This window comes from Kogia breviceps, chromosome 8 (assembly GCF_026419965.1).
Source record: "Kogia breviceps isolate mKogBre1 chromosome 8, mKogBre1 haplotype 1, whole genome shotgun sequence".
Lineage (NCBI taxonomy): Eukaryota > Metazoa > Chordata > Mammalia > Artiodactyla > Physeteridae > Kogia > Kogia breviceps.
In genome coordinates this window covers 86313156-86330279 of record NC_081317.1, presented here as the reverse complement: position 1 = coordinate 86330279, position 17124 = coordinate 86313156, and the positions used below count along the sequence as shown (strand labels likewise).

The 17124-nt window shown below is 46.1% G+C and overlaps 1 protein-coding gene across 4 annotated transcripts in view; it reads left to right on the top strand.

The window, feature by feature from the left end:
- Window positions 1-218: 218 nt before the first annotated feature.
- LOC131762015 (transducin-like enhancer protein 1) overlaps window positions 219-17124 on the top strand; it is an 88433-nt gene continuing 71527 nt past the window's right edge. For 3 of the 4 annotated variants that reach the window (XM_059073413.2, XM_067039603.1, XM_059073411.2), the window contains exons 1-4: window positions 219-1560; window positions 2350-2450; window positions 3890-3953; window positions 4067-4111. In XM_059073413.2, the coding sequence (XP_058929396.1) occupies window positions 1537-1560; window positions 2350-2450; window positions 3890-3953; window positions 4067-4111 (234 nt within the window). In that variant the 5' untranslated portion in view covers window positions 219-1536. The remainder of the gene's footprint in view (window positions 1561-2349; window positions 2451-3889; window positions 3954-4066; window positions 4112-17124) is intronic. The other variant, XM_067039604.1, reaches the window with a different exon arrangement.

Genomic DNA, 17124 nt, shown 5'->3' with positions numbered 1-17124 from the left:
AGTCCGTTCGGTGCCGCGCTGCCATAGGCTCTGAGGAGGCGTTGCGTCAGCACCCCACGTTGGGCGTGGCGCACGCGATTGGCTGACGCGGGCCTTCCCGCTCCCCCCTCCACCCGAGCGGGCCCACGTCCCCCGCCGGCTCAGCGCTCGCGGCCCCCGCCCGCGCGGGGCTGGGCGGGGCCGGCGCTGGTTAGCTCCGGAGTGTGAAACCGCGTGTTAATGTAACCGGCGCGAGAGGCGCGGGCGGCGGCGGCGACGGGAGCGGCGGCTGCAGGAGCAGCAGCAGCGGCGGCGGCGGGTACCCTGTGCCCCGCGTCCCCGACGCAGCCGACTGCGCCACCCCCACCCTCGCACGGCCGGGCGGGACCCGCGCCACCGACGCGGACCTCCGGTGGCCCTCGGCGACTTAACCCCCGCCGCGAATACTCCGGACTCGCCCGCGGAGTTTGCCCGCCGGGGAGGGAGGCCGAGCTGGGAGAGCACTCTTGGGCTTTTCCCCACCATTCCTTGGATTTCGTTCCCCGGGTCGTGAGAGAACTTTGCAGCGGGCTGGAGCGCCCTTTGCGGAGAGGCTGACGAAGAGAAGGAAAGAAAGGGGGTCGACAGAGAGGCTCGGAGGAAAGGTCCGGAGCGGTCGCGCCGGCAGTGCAGGACGAGTGTACGCGGGCCGCGGCGCCCAGATGCGCCCAGGGCTCGAGGAGCTGCGAGCGGCTGCGGGACTGCCCTCCGCGGAGTAGCCCCGTCGGGCCAGGAGGGTTTGTGCAACCGCGCAGAACACCGACAGCCGGCCGCACTGGGCGTGCCAAGCCGCCTCCCGGCGCGCCCTCCTCACTTTCTCCGCCTCATCGTCATCCCGCGCTCCTCGGCTCGGGTTAAGGCTGCGGGGCGCCGGGCGCGGAGCCTCTGCTGCGGCCGGGACCTCGCACCCCGCCACCTCCAGGAAGCCCGCGGGTGCCTGTTTGTGGGCGCTTCCCGGACCCGCGGGGTTCAGCCCTGTACACCGTCAGGTTTGTTTGTGTGGGGTTAGCCCGGAGCGCCGCGCCACCTGCACCTCGCCGGCGGCCGGCGCCGCGGGGAAAACCCGGAAAAGAGGCGGTACCGGAGAATAGCAAAGGAGAGCAGCCCGCCTGGATTTGTTTGCCCGGGACGGGTGCGGCGCACGCGGATCGCCGAGGGGAGCGCGGCGGGAGCCACCGCGACCCCACCTCCCAGCACGGGCGGCCGAGGCCCGCGGATTGGAGCGTAGCCCCTGCGCCCTCTTCCCGAGTGCCGGCGGCGCTCCGCAGGTTTTTGGTGCAGCCGGGCCTGGGTTGCCCCGTGATGTGGCCCTGAGCGTAGGAGCCCGCACCGGCGGGAGCAGGAGCGGCCCGGCGCCGAGTGGCCTGTGCGCCCCGCCGAGCGCGCCTGCGTGCGTGGCCAGCGCGCTACCCGCTTCTGCCTGGCTTCCCGGCTTAATTTTCCTCGGCGAGATTAAAGTTGGAAATTGGGCGGAGAATTGAGTTGCCTGGGAACAGAGTCACGGTCGCCGCCAGAGCGATGTTCCCGCAGAGCCGGCACCCGGTGAGGCGCGGTCTGGTGGCTGAGTAGGGAGCAGGGTAGTGGGGGGTGGTGGGCGCTATTGCTGTGGGTGAGGAGGTGTGGGTGGCTGCTGCATTCTGGCGGAGACCTTGGCCTCCAGGGGTGCTAGGCTTGGGAGGTCCCGGGCCGTCCCCTCCTGTGGTGAGGAGTGGACTGAAACTCTCAATTTCCCCCCTTTGCTCTGGGCTCCCTCCTACTTGACGTCTAGGCTGGGCGGGCGGGGCGCTCGGGGAGACTGGGGTTTCTCCTGCGGCCACATCCTCTCCCTTCCCCGAGGCGGGTAGGGCTCCCCCCCTTTGTTTCTCGTTTCGCCTATTTACATGTCAATGCGGCCACCGTTCCGGCGCGCCTGGAGGTGGCCCCGGCGACACTGGAAACGAGGAGCGTAAGGGGGTTTTCTCCTCTGGTGCCCGGGGTCATTATCGCCCCGGTGAGGGAGAGGGCGGCGGTGTCGACGACAGTCTGGCTAGGTTCTCCCCGGCCGCCGCCGGGGAGCCCCTGTCCCTTCAGCCAGGTGACCCGGGCGCGCTTACCGCGACCCGCCATGGAGGCTGAAAGAGGCTCCAAGCCTCTTTAAAAGCTTCGGATCTGGGAGGGTCTACCTTCCCTCTCCCCAAAGTGAAGCGCAAACTCGAGTTTGGGGCTCCGTTTTCCGCCACTTCTAACTTTATTTTTTGTTTATGTCTCACCCACTCTTTCGTTCTCTGACTGACTTCTCTATCCAACCGCCCTCATATCCGTCCCTCGGTCCCCCTCGCTGGTCGTTCCTAGACGCCGCACCAGGCTGCAGGCCAGCCCTTCAAGTTCACTATCCCGGAGTCCCTGGACCGGATTAAAGAGGAATTTCAGTTCCTGCAGGCGCAGTATCACAGGTGCGTGTCCGGCCGCGCCCGTTGAGTGGTCGTCCCGGCAGCTCCGTGCCCCTGGTGGCGGCGGCGGCTGTACTTAGTACTTGCGTCCAGGCGGTGGCGTGTGGAGTCGCAGTTAAGACCTGTCATTCACGTTACCCCCTTTCCCGGCTCTTCCCGGGCCGCCTCTTCTCTTGTCTCCACCTCCTCCTATTGTTTCCCTTTTGCCCGTTTGCTGCTGTTCCAAGGAGCCTTTTTTCGTGTATTTAGGAGTTGCATGAGAACTGTCAATATTTGCACTTCATTTATTTATTTTGCAACAGGCTGAGCTGAAACCTTGGTTCAGTCGATGCCCCAGCTCAGGAGTACAGGTTCAGGGAGGCAAAGTGGGTGTTGAAATCACTGTTGGCCATACTAGAATTGAGTTCTTTGAGGCAAAGTCCATTATGGAAGGGTAGATGCTTTCAGCTGTGCTCATCATTAGCGGTGGTGAGGGGGGTGTGTGTGGATGCGTGTAGGGGGAAGCCCACCTGCTTTGGCTTCATTCTGGATTGGTTTGGGTAGGACGGGGCTTGGAGTCACATTTATAGCCATCTCAGTTTTAGCGTCTTCGTCTAATGAGAGCTGCTTCAGAAAATTTATAAATGTAAACTATTTGTAAAGCACCCTGTCCATAGTGGACTTTCTAGAAATGTTAGTTTCTTCCCCTGTTTCTATTAAATTTTAGCTGATTAGAGCGAAGAAATAACTGTAATGACAGTTTTTATTTTTGTCACACTTGAAGAACACACAGATGCTTGGGTGTGAGTTTTCTTATTTTGCAGAGGCTTTGTAATTATTGGCTTTTTGTCTACTTGAAGATAATAATCTCTAGAGCTTGAAGCATACCTGCCTACACTGTGTTTACCAAGCAGGGAAGTCTTCAACCTACTTAATTGCAGAAGCTATGTAACATATTTTGGCAGGGAATTAAAAAACAAAGGTTTTAAAAGGGACCAACAATTGTAGAAGTAACTTTACAGGTACAGTTTTCAAACCTAGAGACTACTTGAGTTGGCAGAGATGTCCTATTCCTGAGACTGAAGGTTGTGCAAAGGCCAGGTTTTGGTGAAGTCCAGGGAAGCAAACTCTGATGCAGGGAAGCAAGTACAAGTGAACAGATGACCATGAGGAGAAATCAGTCTTCTGAGTAGATGAGAGGTTTTGACAGATTTTTTTCACTCTTGGCATGAGACCAGGTCTGCACCAAGAAGAAAAAGAATAGTTGAGTGGATACCTTGTACTGTTCACCTTATTCCTTTTTTCCCTATTAAATGCAAGGACAAAGCTTTTGGGTGTTTACCTAGATAGTTTATGGTTTTTCCAAATTGGTCTGTGTTTTTACTTGAAGTGCAAATATGTGAGGCAGATGTTAAACCAAGTGACATAATGTTTACATTAAGTTGCCTGTTTTGTTTTCTTAGCCTTAAATTGGAATGTGAGAAACTGGCAAGTGAAAAGACAGAAATGCAGAGGCACTATGTGATGGTAGGTATCAAAGATTAGTCTTTTTTCTTTTTCATGTAATATTAACAAATATGGGTTCTCGGCATTACAAAACGTGAGTTAATGAAATGCTTGGTTCTTTTTTCTTTTTACAGTATTATGAAATGTCATATGGATTAAATATAGAAATGCATAAACAGGTAAGCTTTAGCAAAATCTCAAGTTGAGATGAGAAGTAAGTCATGATTTTATTATACTGGCTTTGTACTCAGGAGTGGGGGGGACTTGTATGCCATTTTTCAGCCTTGGTTTCCCTTCCTGCAAATTGGTGGCAGTATTCTGCAGCAGGGGCTGCTTCTTGACAATTATAGAATGTTTAAGTTACTAGGTGAGAGGTACTTTGGAAGTGTAAACTAGCCTGTTTATAGGCAGGTAGGAATTGAGGCTCTGACTTGACTTTTCTGCCTGGATACATTTATTTTCCTCTTGAAAGATCTGTGTATCCTGTAGAGTTCTGAAGTTCATAATAGCTAATGTTTTTATGCTGATTTGGAAATAAGTGTGAATCTCTGTGGGAAAGAAGGGTATTTGGGAGTGTCTTTATTCAGGTTAAACAAGGTATATGACTAACTGTGGAGTTCTCCCTATGCTTTGGGGCTACATAAAGCAACACTCAGGATCAGTGGCTTATTAGCAAACATCTTTTTGAAAACTGTCTCAGTTGATGCAGGTTTGGAGGTGAAAAAAGCATCCTTTTATGACCACAGCATATGTTGGGCGTTGCTTCAGTCCTAGTGGTTTTAAAAGCATGAAAAGATTAGTGACTGGAAAGCTCGAGCTATGTCTATGAGTTTGCAAGTTCTCATAAAATTCACACTTATGGCTGCTATAATGGTGTATAAAAAGAGTATTGAGCTGGAACAAGGCACTAAGGATCTCATAAGAGAAGAAAAGCTAAATGATTGCTCAGCCCAAAGGACCCTCGATTGAGTAGTCATTGTCTGCCAAAGAAAGCATTAATGGCAGGGTGTAAGTATTTTGGAGATATGCTGACATTCACTTTTTCATCAAGACTCTGGTACAATAAGTCTTTTAGAAATCGATTGCCTCTTAAAAAATTATCATCAGATGAAGTTGCACAGTTGGACACATTTCAAAGTGCAACAATACAATTCTTACTTGATGTATATGTGCTATTTCATCTCAAACCCTTGTTTCATTAAATTAAAGAGCATGGCTGACCGGCTGGGGCATGGTGGAGAAATTGATTAGTTCAGCCTTCAGATCTTCCTTATATTCAAAGACTTTCATTAAGCAAGTGTGTTTCAAAGTTGAATTCTGCTTTTGTAACTCTGCGCTCTTTGATTTTTAATTCATCATAGATTTCATAATGTTAATTATTGTCACGTACCTTAGATCTGTTCTCAGTTATGTGTTTGGAAGGAGATAGTTAAGTTCAGGGCCTTTCATTAACAATGTAATTGGACCTTTAAAAGTGCTGATTTTATTCTGATTTGCAAAGTTGGTAGCCTAGTTTATGTTGGGTTTGTGCCTTTGTTTCTGTGTGCTTAAATGGCTAGTGCCTGATTGAGGCAATTGTAACTTGTTGATAGTAATTAAGCTAGAAGATATATGGTGATTTAAATTAATTATGCAAATAGACTTGGTCAAGGAGTTCTAACCTGCCACTATTTTTTTTTTAAGTTACCCTATAGGCACATTTTTTTCCCCAACAAATATTCTGGAAGGGTAAGAGGAGATTGAGCTTTCTCTTAAACTCATGAACTCAAAGGATATGATAACCTCACGGACTCCATACAAGGGAATGCCACCTCTATGTGATGTGTGCTGGTGCTGGATTTATTGGGGGAGCTACAGGAGGTGTGAAATTCTTCTGGGTTCCTGTAGGTTGCTTGGTGGAGTGACCTCTTCTTTATCGCATAGGAAGAAGGAAGAAGGGGCGAGGAGGGTCAGGAACCCCATGGTGTGAAAATAGTTTTCTAATGAGTTTCTGTATTCCATCGGGCATTTGTGGGTATATATTGTCTGTCCATGAGCCAGTGTGCATTAATAGTATGCTTAGTAATTTGAAAGTTGTGAAAAGCTGAGAGACGCTGTGTTCTTCGTAGTAGGATATTAAGCCCCCTGAAATTTAGTTTATATTGTAAATGCTGACAGACCCTTAACTAGAGTGGTATGCAAAACAGTGCTGTAATTCAGTTTAAAGTGGCCTTACATTTGAAAAACATGCTTCTGAATGTCACACATTAATAATAAGTTCTGAGGAGGCATTTGGTGCAGCTAGTAATCATAATTCTTATTAAAACTGGTGACGTCTGGCCCCCAGGGTGTAGCCAGGCTCAAATTGATGCTTTTTGCCGCCTGATCACCAGCATGGCCTAAGTGCTCATTATATTGTAGAGAGGGCCTTTGGAGCTCTCATTAGATTTGACAGGAATTCTCTCTAGGGGGAAACTGGGCATTAGCGAGACTCCTGACAGGCTGAAATTAGTCCTGCTTTATGGCTTATAACCAAATGCTAGCAAGGCATCATCAGGGGACAGAAAAAATTGTCATTTCTGACAACATCTTTGTTACTGAAAAAAAATGCAGTGATGAGGAAACTTTCCGCGGAGAGAGCTTTAACGTTGTTAAGATTTGTCTCCAGTGTGATGACCGCTCTCCTCCCCACCTTTCAGCGGCTTTGTTGGAGGAGTGAGTTTGAGAGGTTTCAGTGTCAAATCTCACCACTGACTTTTCCGTGTGGAAGTTTTAAAGTGGAAGTGCGTCCAAATCAAGAATGGTATAATTGTGGTTTCCTTACTTGGTTTGGTGCCCGAAGTCTGTGTTTATGTTGTGTCAACACTTCCTGATAAGCCTTCCCCTCACTTTCTCTGCTTCTATTTGTGGCTGGTTACCGAAAAGTCAACGAAATCAGGAGGGTCATGGATATTTAAATCTTTAATTGTAGCATAAAGACAAAAAATTTTCCTTTGAGCCTTTTATAGATTCCTGCCTGTCCTCTTTTCAGGTAGGTCGTGTAAACTCTAGATATCTCTATACAGAGAGGAGGTAGAGACTTTTCATGAAAGATGGAGCAATTTTGATACCACCAGTGTTAGGGTACATGAAAAAGTAGCAGGTTAACGTGAGTCTAATTGTGTTTGAGGGCTGTGCCTAGTGTGTTTGGCAGTGTGATATTTAAAGTTTTTTTTTTTTTTTTTCTGTCATGTGAAGTGGTATTACCTCCTTTGATATTTTGGGGAATAAGATGCACTGTAAGTACTTATATAAGCCTGATTTATCCCACTTGTATACCTTTTCAGCACACTGATGAAGCTGTGCCATAAGTTGTCATTGGTGGCGTGAATTTGTATAGCACTTAGTTTTCAAAAGCGATTTGCCTCGTCCTGTGAAGTAGATTGGGTGGTAGGTGTTAGATTGGGTAGGTGTTTTGCTCTGCCTGCAACTTTGGGTGCACGCTCAGAGTCTGGGACTTGTCAGGGCCAAGCATCTATTGAAGCTTTAGTTTGGCTCACCTGGTTCCCAGTTCAGCGCTTCTTCCCTGTCTCCCTCCTCCCCCACTGCCACCGGAGCATGAGGCCAGTGGTGGAATCACCCTCGGGCCTGTGCTTAGCAACCCAAGTCTACCCCACTGCGTGCCTGTTCTCAGTGTTTGTCTGTTTTGATCAACTTCATCATTTATGAGACACCTTGGGGTGAGCTCATGTTCTAAAAATTAGGAAAATCAGCAGTACTGACTGGTCTGTGGGGACCACAGCTGTGGGTAGGTAGAAAGTTGTAACCAACTGAGCCTCACTGTCCGCAGGTTTTAAAATGGGTCGAAGAACCAAAGAAAATTTGAAACGTGTTATCGGGGCTCTGGTTGAGCCCCAGTGTTGCAGTGAGTTTGATCATTTACTTTGCCTCTCTGTGCCTGTGTTCTTCTGAAGGCAGGCAGTGACTGCTTAGGGCTCTCCAGGGTGGTGGAAGAATTGAAAAATAAGTGAAAGGACTAGCTCTGAAAGGAAAGTATTCTGCAGTCCTGATTGTGGGGTGGGGAAGGAGAGGAGAAAGAGGAAAAAAAAACAGACGAGAGCTGAACATTTCCAAACTCTGTGTGACAATTCAGCAAGCAGTGTCTCAGACCATATAAATTTTGGAGTGAAACTGCTTTCACAGTTTTGATGTGTGCTTTAAAGTTTCTCTTTAGAAAGAAATTGTTCTTTAGTAGTGTTTTAAAAGTGTTAAGGTGGAACTGTTAGGGATTCACCTGTGGGTTAATTCCTTAGATGTGACTCTTACTATTTGTACGTTTTACCTTTCTTCCTGGTTTTTTTTTTTTTTTTTTTGGCTGTACGCGGGCCTCTCACCGCTGTGGCCTCTCCCGCTGTGGAGCACAGGCTCTGGACACGCAGGCCCAGCGGTCATGGCTCACAGGCCCAGCCGCTCCGCTGCATGTGGGATCCTCCCGGACCGGGGCACGAACCCGTGTCCCCTGCATTGGCAGGCAGACTTCCAACCACTGCGCCACCAGGGAAGCCCCCTTCCTGTTTTTAAACCATTGGGTTTTCAGTCTGCAGTTTCTCATTTTGAGATTTTTTTTTTTAAGTCAGTATCTCAGAATGGAACTGACCAGCTGGAGTATAGGAACTTAGAGTTAAGCTCCACCTTGTAATACAAAGAAGGTAGCTATCTTCAAGGTTGGAGTGGTCCCCCACTTGATTTCATTAGCCAGGCCTGTCCTTTACAAGTAGGAGTTAAGAGATAAAGCTCCCTGTGTTTTGAAGCTAGATTCCGAGGTGCAAGATTAGCCTTTGTTTTTTATTGGCAAGTGGGGCAGATTCTTCACTCCTTAAGCAGCACCCTCCTGACCCCTTCCACAGCTGGGCTAGTTGCAGATTTCTGTCTAGGGCCTGGCCTAGGGTGAGGTGAGTGAGGCCTTTACCTCTGGCACAGAGTTTAAGGGAGATGTCAAAAAGTTTAGCACTCAAGGTAAACAGTATTTTTAAAATTCAAAATTAAACCCAAAAAACCCATGAGGAACAAAATATCAGCATTTTATGTAAGGACAGGATGTGATAAGGTCGGGTGAGGCCAGGGAGGCTCGTGTTGGGTCAGAGAGCCTCCCTCCCCTCCCCTTTGTTCTGCCATCTCCAGAGGGCTGGGCTGAGGCCAGAATGTCCCACTGATCTCTGGGATCTACCTTGGTGTAAGATAGAGTAGGTTAAGGTCACTTATTTAGGGACTTCAGTTAGTGGCTGAGTGAGTCATTAACAAGTTGCCTGGCCCTGGTTTTCTGCTCTGTAAAAAGGGTTAGACTGGGCAGGCCCTAAAGTAGGGCTCCTCTCACCAGAGGGGACTCATTGCTCCAGAGGCATGAGTCCCCGCCAGGCTTCGGAACCCAGCACCTTGTGTGTCAGTTAAGGAGAGTCTGTCCAGAGGGCTTCAGATGTTCCTCCAAATAGTGTTTATTAAGAAACACAGAAAGGAAAATCTGTTCCTTTAGCAAATATTTAAATAAATCATGTTGTGTGGTAGTTACACTAAAGATATATTCAGTTACTGGCTCCTGGAACCATTTTGAGTTTTGCTAGATCTAAGTCTTCAGCTTTTCTATTATTAAACTTCTGTGGTCTCTAGAAGTGGATTAAACTAAGAAACTGACTGGACTCATTAAGGTTTGATTGACTCAGTCATGTCCCGTGCCCCCCGCCACCCCTTTCCTATCCATGATGCTTACTGTTGCTTCAGGTTCCTAAAAATTGAAATTCTCAGGACTAGTACTTTTAATGTGGAATATTTGGTGTAATGGTTTCTTGTTTTTTTTTTTTTTTTTTCTTTTTTTTGTGGCACGTGGGCCTCACTGTTGCGGCCTCTCCCGCTGCAGATCACAGGCTCCGGACGTGCAGGCTCAGCGGCCATGGCTCACGGGCCCAGCTGCTCTGCGGCATGCGGGTCTTCCCGGACCGGGGCACAAACCCGTGTCCCCTGCATCGGCAGGCGGACTCTCAACCACTGTGCCACAGGGAAGCCCCGGTGTAATGGTTTTTAATTAAACTTTAGAGGGCTGTTTTGCGAAGTTGGCTTATTGGACAAGATTAGGCATTTATAGCTTCAACATAGTGTTTGCTAATGGGATTGATGAGTTCTGTAGTGAGAAGTGTGCCATAGGATTGTTCCATGAATATGGCTTGATGTTTGAAGTAGAGTCTGTGTTTGTGTGTGGGGGGGGATGGGTGTAGGCGTGGGCCCTCAGGTGTGGGAGAGATTTTCTAATTTTTTTCTGAGGCATCGTTTGATCAGAAAAATGAAAAAAGATTACCAAAATTTTAACATCCGTTAAGAGATTGATATATTACCATTCACTTGGTTAAAGAAAAAATGGTCTCTCAAATTGTTTGAAAAACCACCATGATTACAGAACTGCTCAGTTTATAGATCACCCAGTCACCATAGCACTTTTTGTGAAACTCCAAGAAACGTTGACAAAAAGTTTTAACCTGTGATTTCACACAAGTCGGTATTTCATTATTTTGCATTTCTATTTTTAGTAACTACTAAGTTTTTTTTTTTTTTTTTTGTGGTACGCGGGCCTCTCACTGTTGTGGCCTCTCCCGTTGCAGAGCACAGGCTCCGGACGCGCAGGCTCAGCGGCCACGGCTCACGGGCCCAGCTGCTCCGCGGCATGTGGGATCCTCCCAGACCGGGGCACGAACCCGTGTCCCCTGCATCGGCAGGCGGACTCTCAACCACTGCGCCACCAGGGAAACCCCTAAGTTTTTAATTGTTTGTCTGCTTTGAAGCAACATACAATCATAACCATGAGAACATTGTTTACCCCCTTCCCAGCATGTTTTCATACTAGGTATAACAAACACATTTTTTTAAGTTTTTCTAGTAGTAGTATTTGCTACTTAGTCATCTTTGACCACAGAATATGTTCGTGAGAAAAGGGTAGTGTGAAGCTTATTTTGGGTATAAGGAAAAAATAAGCTAGAAGAATTCTGTGCGTTGAATCGATTTTTTCATCTGCCGAATAGGGAAAAAATGCTATTAAGTGTGGTAGGTGTATGTTGCTGTGCACGCTGGAAGGGTAGTGCACGTATTTCCAATAGATACTCATTAGATAATCATTATTCACTTGATAAAGCGGAATCAGTTGTCTTTGAGAATGTAGTTACATTTGAACTTGTGTGTCCAACTCATGCAGTTTGTTAAACCGCTGAAATACATGTGGTACTAGACTGGGTTCTTTTGTTTTGTTTTGTTTTGTTTTGGCTGTGCCGCACAGCTTACAGAATCTTAGTTCCCCAATCAGGGATTGAACCCATGCCCACAGCAGTGAAAGTGTGGAACCCTAACCACTGGACTGCCAGGGAATTCACTGGACTGGGTTTGATATTAATGTCATTACTGATCTAACTAGCTTATTAGTCTGCAGTATTTTGTAAAAGGCGAAAGATTTATGCGTTTTGAAGAGAAACCAGAGTATATCTGCAGTATTTTGTGCAGCCTGTCAGTAAAAAGTTTAAAAACATATCCCCAGACTTGTTTACTTATAATTTATAAGTTCTATAAATATGTTACTTTACTGGTATGTTGTATACATGTATAATACATGGAAATTTTAAATGAAGGGGTTAAAATAAAAGTTCTTATATTCTCAGTGCTCACTGTTGGCTTGTCCACAGTGGCCCCTGGGACACCCCCACTCCATGGTCAAGACCACTAGCCCACATTTTAAACAGTCTTGGAATGCTCACCCTGGAAGGGAACACCTTTAAGGTGGTGAATGCAGAATTCCTTTAGGGGCATGGGTCTTTGGGTCTCCTAGGTATGCCCATTTTTTTTCTGATTTTGACTTCCCACTCCGGTAATTGCCTCTTTGCCCATCACTCACAGCCTTGTGTATCTGCCTCTGGTTATTGTCCCTGCCAGTCTTACTTGGTCACCTCTGTCCTCTTCCCTCCAGGCCGTTTAATTCAGCCAGATGGGTCCCTTCCTCATACCTAAAATATGTTTTGTGTTTTTCTGTTTTCTTAAAAGTCCAGGCTATTTTGTCGAACTTCACATGGCCTCCTTCAGTATCCTTCAAGGTCTAGTTCAAATACCAACACTGCCTGTTTACTTCAAGGCCTTCCATGGCTGCTTCAACATGAGGTTGTCAGCTTGCTTATTGTTGCTCTGCTTTTTGTAGTATTGTTTTTTCATGTGCCTTTTTTTGTTATTCCAGCTGTGTTGCAGTATGCTTGAGGCTTGAATTTGAGACTTGCATCTTCCCTTCCCAGTGAGTTCGAGTAGGCATTTAAGTAGCATTTTATGTGCCCCTTAGGTAGTGCGGTAGTTGTCACCGTTTTGGATCCTGAACCCATATGAAAATCAGGTGAAAGCTGCTTGGCAAAAAAAAGTACACTTTTTTTTTTTTTTTTTTTTTTTTTTGCGTTACGCAGGCCTCTCACTGCTGTGGCCTCTCCCATTGTGGAGCACAGTCTCTGGACGCGCAGGCTCAGTGGCCATGGCTCACGGGCCCAGCCGTTCCGCGGTATGTGGGATCTTCCCAGACCGGGGCACGAACCCATGTCCCCTGCGTCGGCAGGTGGACTCCCAACCACTGCGCCACCAGGGAAGCCCCCCAAAATACACATTTTAATACACAAGATAGCTTTGCCCAACAATTTTGGCTGTTTGTGGACATCTTAAGATCTTTCAGCAAGTCCTTGGAATCCAGATTAAAAACTTGGATCTACAGTACCAGTATGGCTCCTTATGCTAAAATTAAGAATGAAATGTTTGGTTTCACTAGATGTTTTATAGGATTACAGTTCTAATCTCATCTAGCCACTTTTGCTCCATTTTTTTTCTTTTGGAAAAGTGATTTATAGTCAAATATCCACTGAGGCTTCTTAACGGGGAGTTTAATAATGGTAATATATTTGGGTTTGTAGTAAAAAAAAAAAAAAAAAGAGAGAGAGAGAAAACAAAAGTAGCATGTTTCTGAGGCCTGGGTTTCCGTGTGAATTGAATGTGTACATGCATCACCGCCCTGGGAACCACTGCTCATCTCCTAAGATGACCACAGCCACTAATAGAGCTGTGGATAAGTTGCATTACAAGCTTCTCTCAAGGCATTAGACTTGACTTAGTCACCAGGTTTCTTAATAATAATGATTATACCCACTGATTATTTACTTAAAAGTCTTTACAGAGTCCCTTCCCCCTTCCCCAAGCACTTTTGTTATGAAGAATTTCAAATATACAGAAAAGGAGAGAGAAATGTACAGTCAACACCCTGTATTATACCCACCTATTTGATACCAGGAGTCTATAAGGTAACGTTTTTGTAATATCTGCCTGTCACGTATCTTGCATAGAGCTTTTGCCCTCCCCTCACCCCGAAAGATAAATAGATAATTCAAGCCTTTGTTTAGCAGCCAACTCCATTTGAGACTGATGCACATGAAGGTGGGAGTTTCTCCAGGTACACTTTAAGAATTCCATCTGAGCAGGTGTTTATAGCATATTATAACATTTTCCTCGTTAACTTGCCTTTTTGTTTTTGGCATGGTTTTATTAGATGATCCACCATTATGTGGTGTCAGGGTGCTTGCTTTTCAGCTGTCACCTGAATGCAGAGGTTTGTACTTAAACAGAAAAGACAGATTCCCCTTCCCAAGCCCTTTTACCTTTTGGCCCTTGATACTGCACCTTTAAGATGTGATGAGCATATTCACCGGGGGAACAGCTTTAGTGTTTATAGGTAGGAAACCAGGAAGTAATTGTGCAGAAGGACGCTGATTTTGAACTTTGTGTGGATGGAAGCTGTCCTGGTGGAGAATTTAGGTTGACCTCAGAGGCCGTGGGTGGTATACGGGTGTGAAGTACCAGAAAACAAAACCTCTTTGAGGACCCCAGCATGTGGAGGAGGCTCTCCAAGGCTAGGGCCTCCAGGAGCGCAGCCTTTGTCTGTCCTTGGCGCCCTCTTGATGCCTTGAGCAAACAGTCAGGCAGAGCCTCTTACAAGTAAGGTGACCGGCCACTGTATTGACACGCACAGACACAATAGAAAACTGCATTAGGAGGCGAGCCACTGGGATTTGCAGTAAATATATTACAGAACACAAGTGACTTGCCGATACTGCTTGTTTAGCAGTTTGCAAGGGCAGTGGCAGTATGGATTTTTGAATTAGAAGGGAAGGGCTGTTCTTTCTCTGTGCAGGAACATCTAGTTGATGGCTGGGGAGAAAATTGATTTAGAGAACAAAATGCAGCTGCCTTTATTTGTGCCACTTGAAAGGCTTCTATGGATTAGTGAGTGAAAATAAAAAGGTCGCTCTCGGTTTAGGAAAGGGGGTCTTAACATTGATCTGCATCTTGGTCTGGTATGGAGAGAATAATGGATGGGCCACCGGGATGGAGGAAGGGTGTCCAGTGCCCACGCAGTCTACAGCTACAGGTGCCTGCTCGGTTCTCAGACAGTTGTCTATTTCAGCAGTTTGGCTTTCAAAAGTCAGCTTCTTGGGTTTATTGTAGAGTAAGCTTATTTGGGACATTAGAGTAAGTAGTCATAGCTCCATCCATTGCGCTCCTTGTGCCCTAGGAACTGTACTGTAGGAGCTCTCTGTAAATCCTTCCAGTCTCCCTTGGATATTAATTATTCCTCCTTACAAAGAAAGAAGAGGCTAGAACAGGGGTCCATTAGCGGTCCGAGGTCTGTTAATATCCGGGCTGCACTGCAGCAGGTGAGCGGCAGGGAAGCAAGCGAAGCGAAGCTTCGTCTGCCACTCCCCATCGCTTGCATTATCACCTGAATCATCCAGCCCGCCCCCCAGTCTGTGGAAAAATTGTCTGGTGCCAAAAAGGTTGGGGACCGCTGGGCTAGAAGGTTAGGGGATGACAATAGCAGCACCTACTGGATAGGGTAGTTATCAGGATTGAGTGTGTTTCTGTGTGCAGGAATCTGGCACTTGGGCACTCTCAGGACAGCTGTTCTCAAAATCTGTTACCTACATCTATTATTGTCCCTTTAAAACGGTACCCTGCCCTTTGAATTCTAGGCCATGATCCCATCTTGTTTTTCCAAGCCCGGTTTCCTTCCTTCCCGCATCTGACCTGTTCACTTTTCATTATTTCTCCTCAATTACAAAGTTTTTTTATTCTCAGATCAGAAGCATTTATCTCTGAGCTCAAAAGGAAACTTCTTTTTAAGTTCCTATTGGCAATCTCCATTGTCTAAAGAATCTAGAGGAATTAAGATGGCATATTTAAGCCAAACAGCAAAATGTGCCCTTGGAAGGCAACAGCCTTAAGAAGTTAATACAACTACCAGTGAGAATAGCCTTGTGTTGAGTTTTTTCATTTAAGGGGATGGATGAACAACAAAGAGGATTTGGTTCATTTTATTGAAGTGAGTTTTGGCAAAATAAAGGATTGGAGGTGCATTTCTGATTTTTTTTTTAAATGAAATGTGGAAAATCCAACTTTGAATTTGAAGAGAGTTTTGTCATCTTGAAAAAAAAAGGTGTGTGTGTGAATTACATGACCAAGTTGTTGCTTTGTTGGAAAAAAAAATTGTGTGCCTTGATGATGTATACATACATATAGTTTTATTTGGGGTATGAAAACTTGTGAAGTGCGTGCAGAAGTTTGAGTAGATAATTGTGTTGCAGTATTCTCCAGGTACTACATGAGCTTGAGATTTTTGTGGACTGTCAATTCACAGCTGCTGCTTATGTGCTAATATTTGAGGAAGCAGGGAAAACACAGGAGGGAGAAAAGCCAGGGCCATTGGGATTAGACAGACAGGAAGTTTAGGCTGTTGACTCTTATTGCCAAGCATGGTGCAGTAGCAACTTTTTGTAAGTATTTGGGATAAAAAAGGACACAGTAGACAATACCTGCCAATACCTGCTCTCACACTTGCTTAAAAGCTTGGCTGCCTGCTGACATCTGTGTGCTGAGAAGCTCCACCTTTCATCTGTTTGTGTTTTAGCTTGAGTCCTGAAGTCCTCTGAGTGTCTGTAGGGGAAGCACGAGGTTCTTGACAACGACTTCGGCCTGCCAGTTGGCCTGAGTTCCAGAGCCTTTTTCCTTTTGTAACCCAGCTGGCTCTCCTACAGTGCCTGGGCCCTGAGCTCCCGTGGAGCAAATCTCCTTGCACAGCTACTGAGGAGATTGGAATTGGACCCTGAAATGTGTCCAACTTCTGTACTTTTTAGCTGACCAAAGGCCAAAATCATACCACTAACTCAAGAGCGGAACTGCTGACTTTGAAATCTTATAAGAAATCTGTATTTCATAATTGACTGCCCTGGATGCTGTGATACTCATGAATTAAATGAAATAATAAGGGGGTGTCACATTTCAACTGTGGGTTTCTCTTAAGAGTGCATAGATTTTTGAACTGGTTGATAAATCTGTATTCATTCTTATTTCTTACAATGTATCAGATGTAGCTTACTCACCTAAAAGAGCCCCAGGTAAATCAGTGTTGGTGTACTACTGTCATCTTGTGCAGCCATTGTTTTGGTCATGATTTTATCACAAGGGCAAATATCCCCCAAACGCTGTGATTTTTATTTTATTATTATTTTTTCTGATTAGCATGCAAAATTATTCTTGTCAGTTTCCCTCAAAGTACTGAAATTGATCAAGGTTTATATGGAATGAGTACCAATTGTTCCTTCTCAAATTAAAATAGTGTAAAAGGGGGCTTTTGAGTAGAGTTTGCACAGTGAGAATATTGGTATTGACACCACTTATACTTTGGAGTATAGTTTTAAGACCAGATTCTACTGTGTGTTGCGTACTGGTTAATATGGCTGTGAAGAGGAGACGAATGTGGCTACTTTTCCAAGTCTGTTACTCAGGAGGACTGTAAATTTGATTGGCTGTTACAATTCTAGCAGAATCATTCGATTTGAGAGCAATAGAAAGATAAGATATCCAATTACCCAAATGATTTGCAGGGTTAGCCAACGTTGTCATGGAGACACGAGTTGGAACAAATTAAATTTTAAGCAATAAAATAATCTTAAAGCCCGTCTGGGAACAAGAAAATTTGGCAGTGGCACTTACCTGAATTGAATCTTAGCTTGACACGATGTTGTTTGACATTGATATACTGTGGGGGCCTAAACTTATATATGGTGCAGCATTACCTTCAAAAAAGGAGCTTGGCCTAACTGGTAAAGGAGAGTATTAGTGTAAAGTT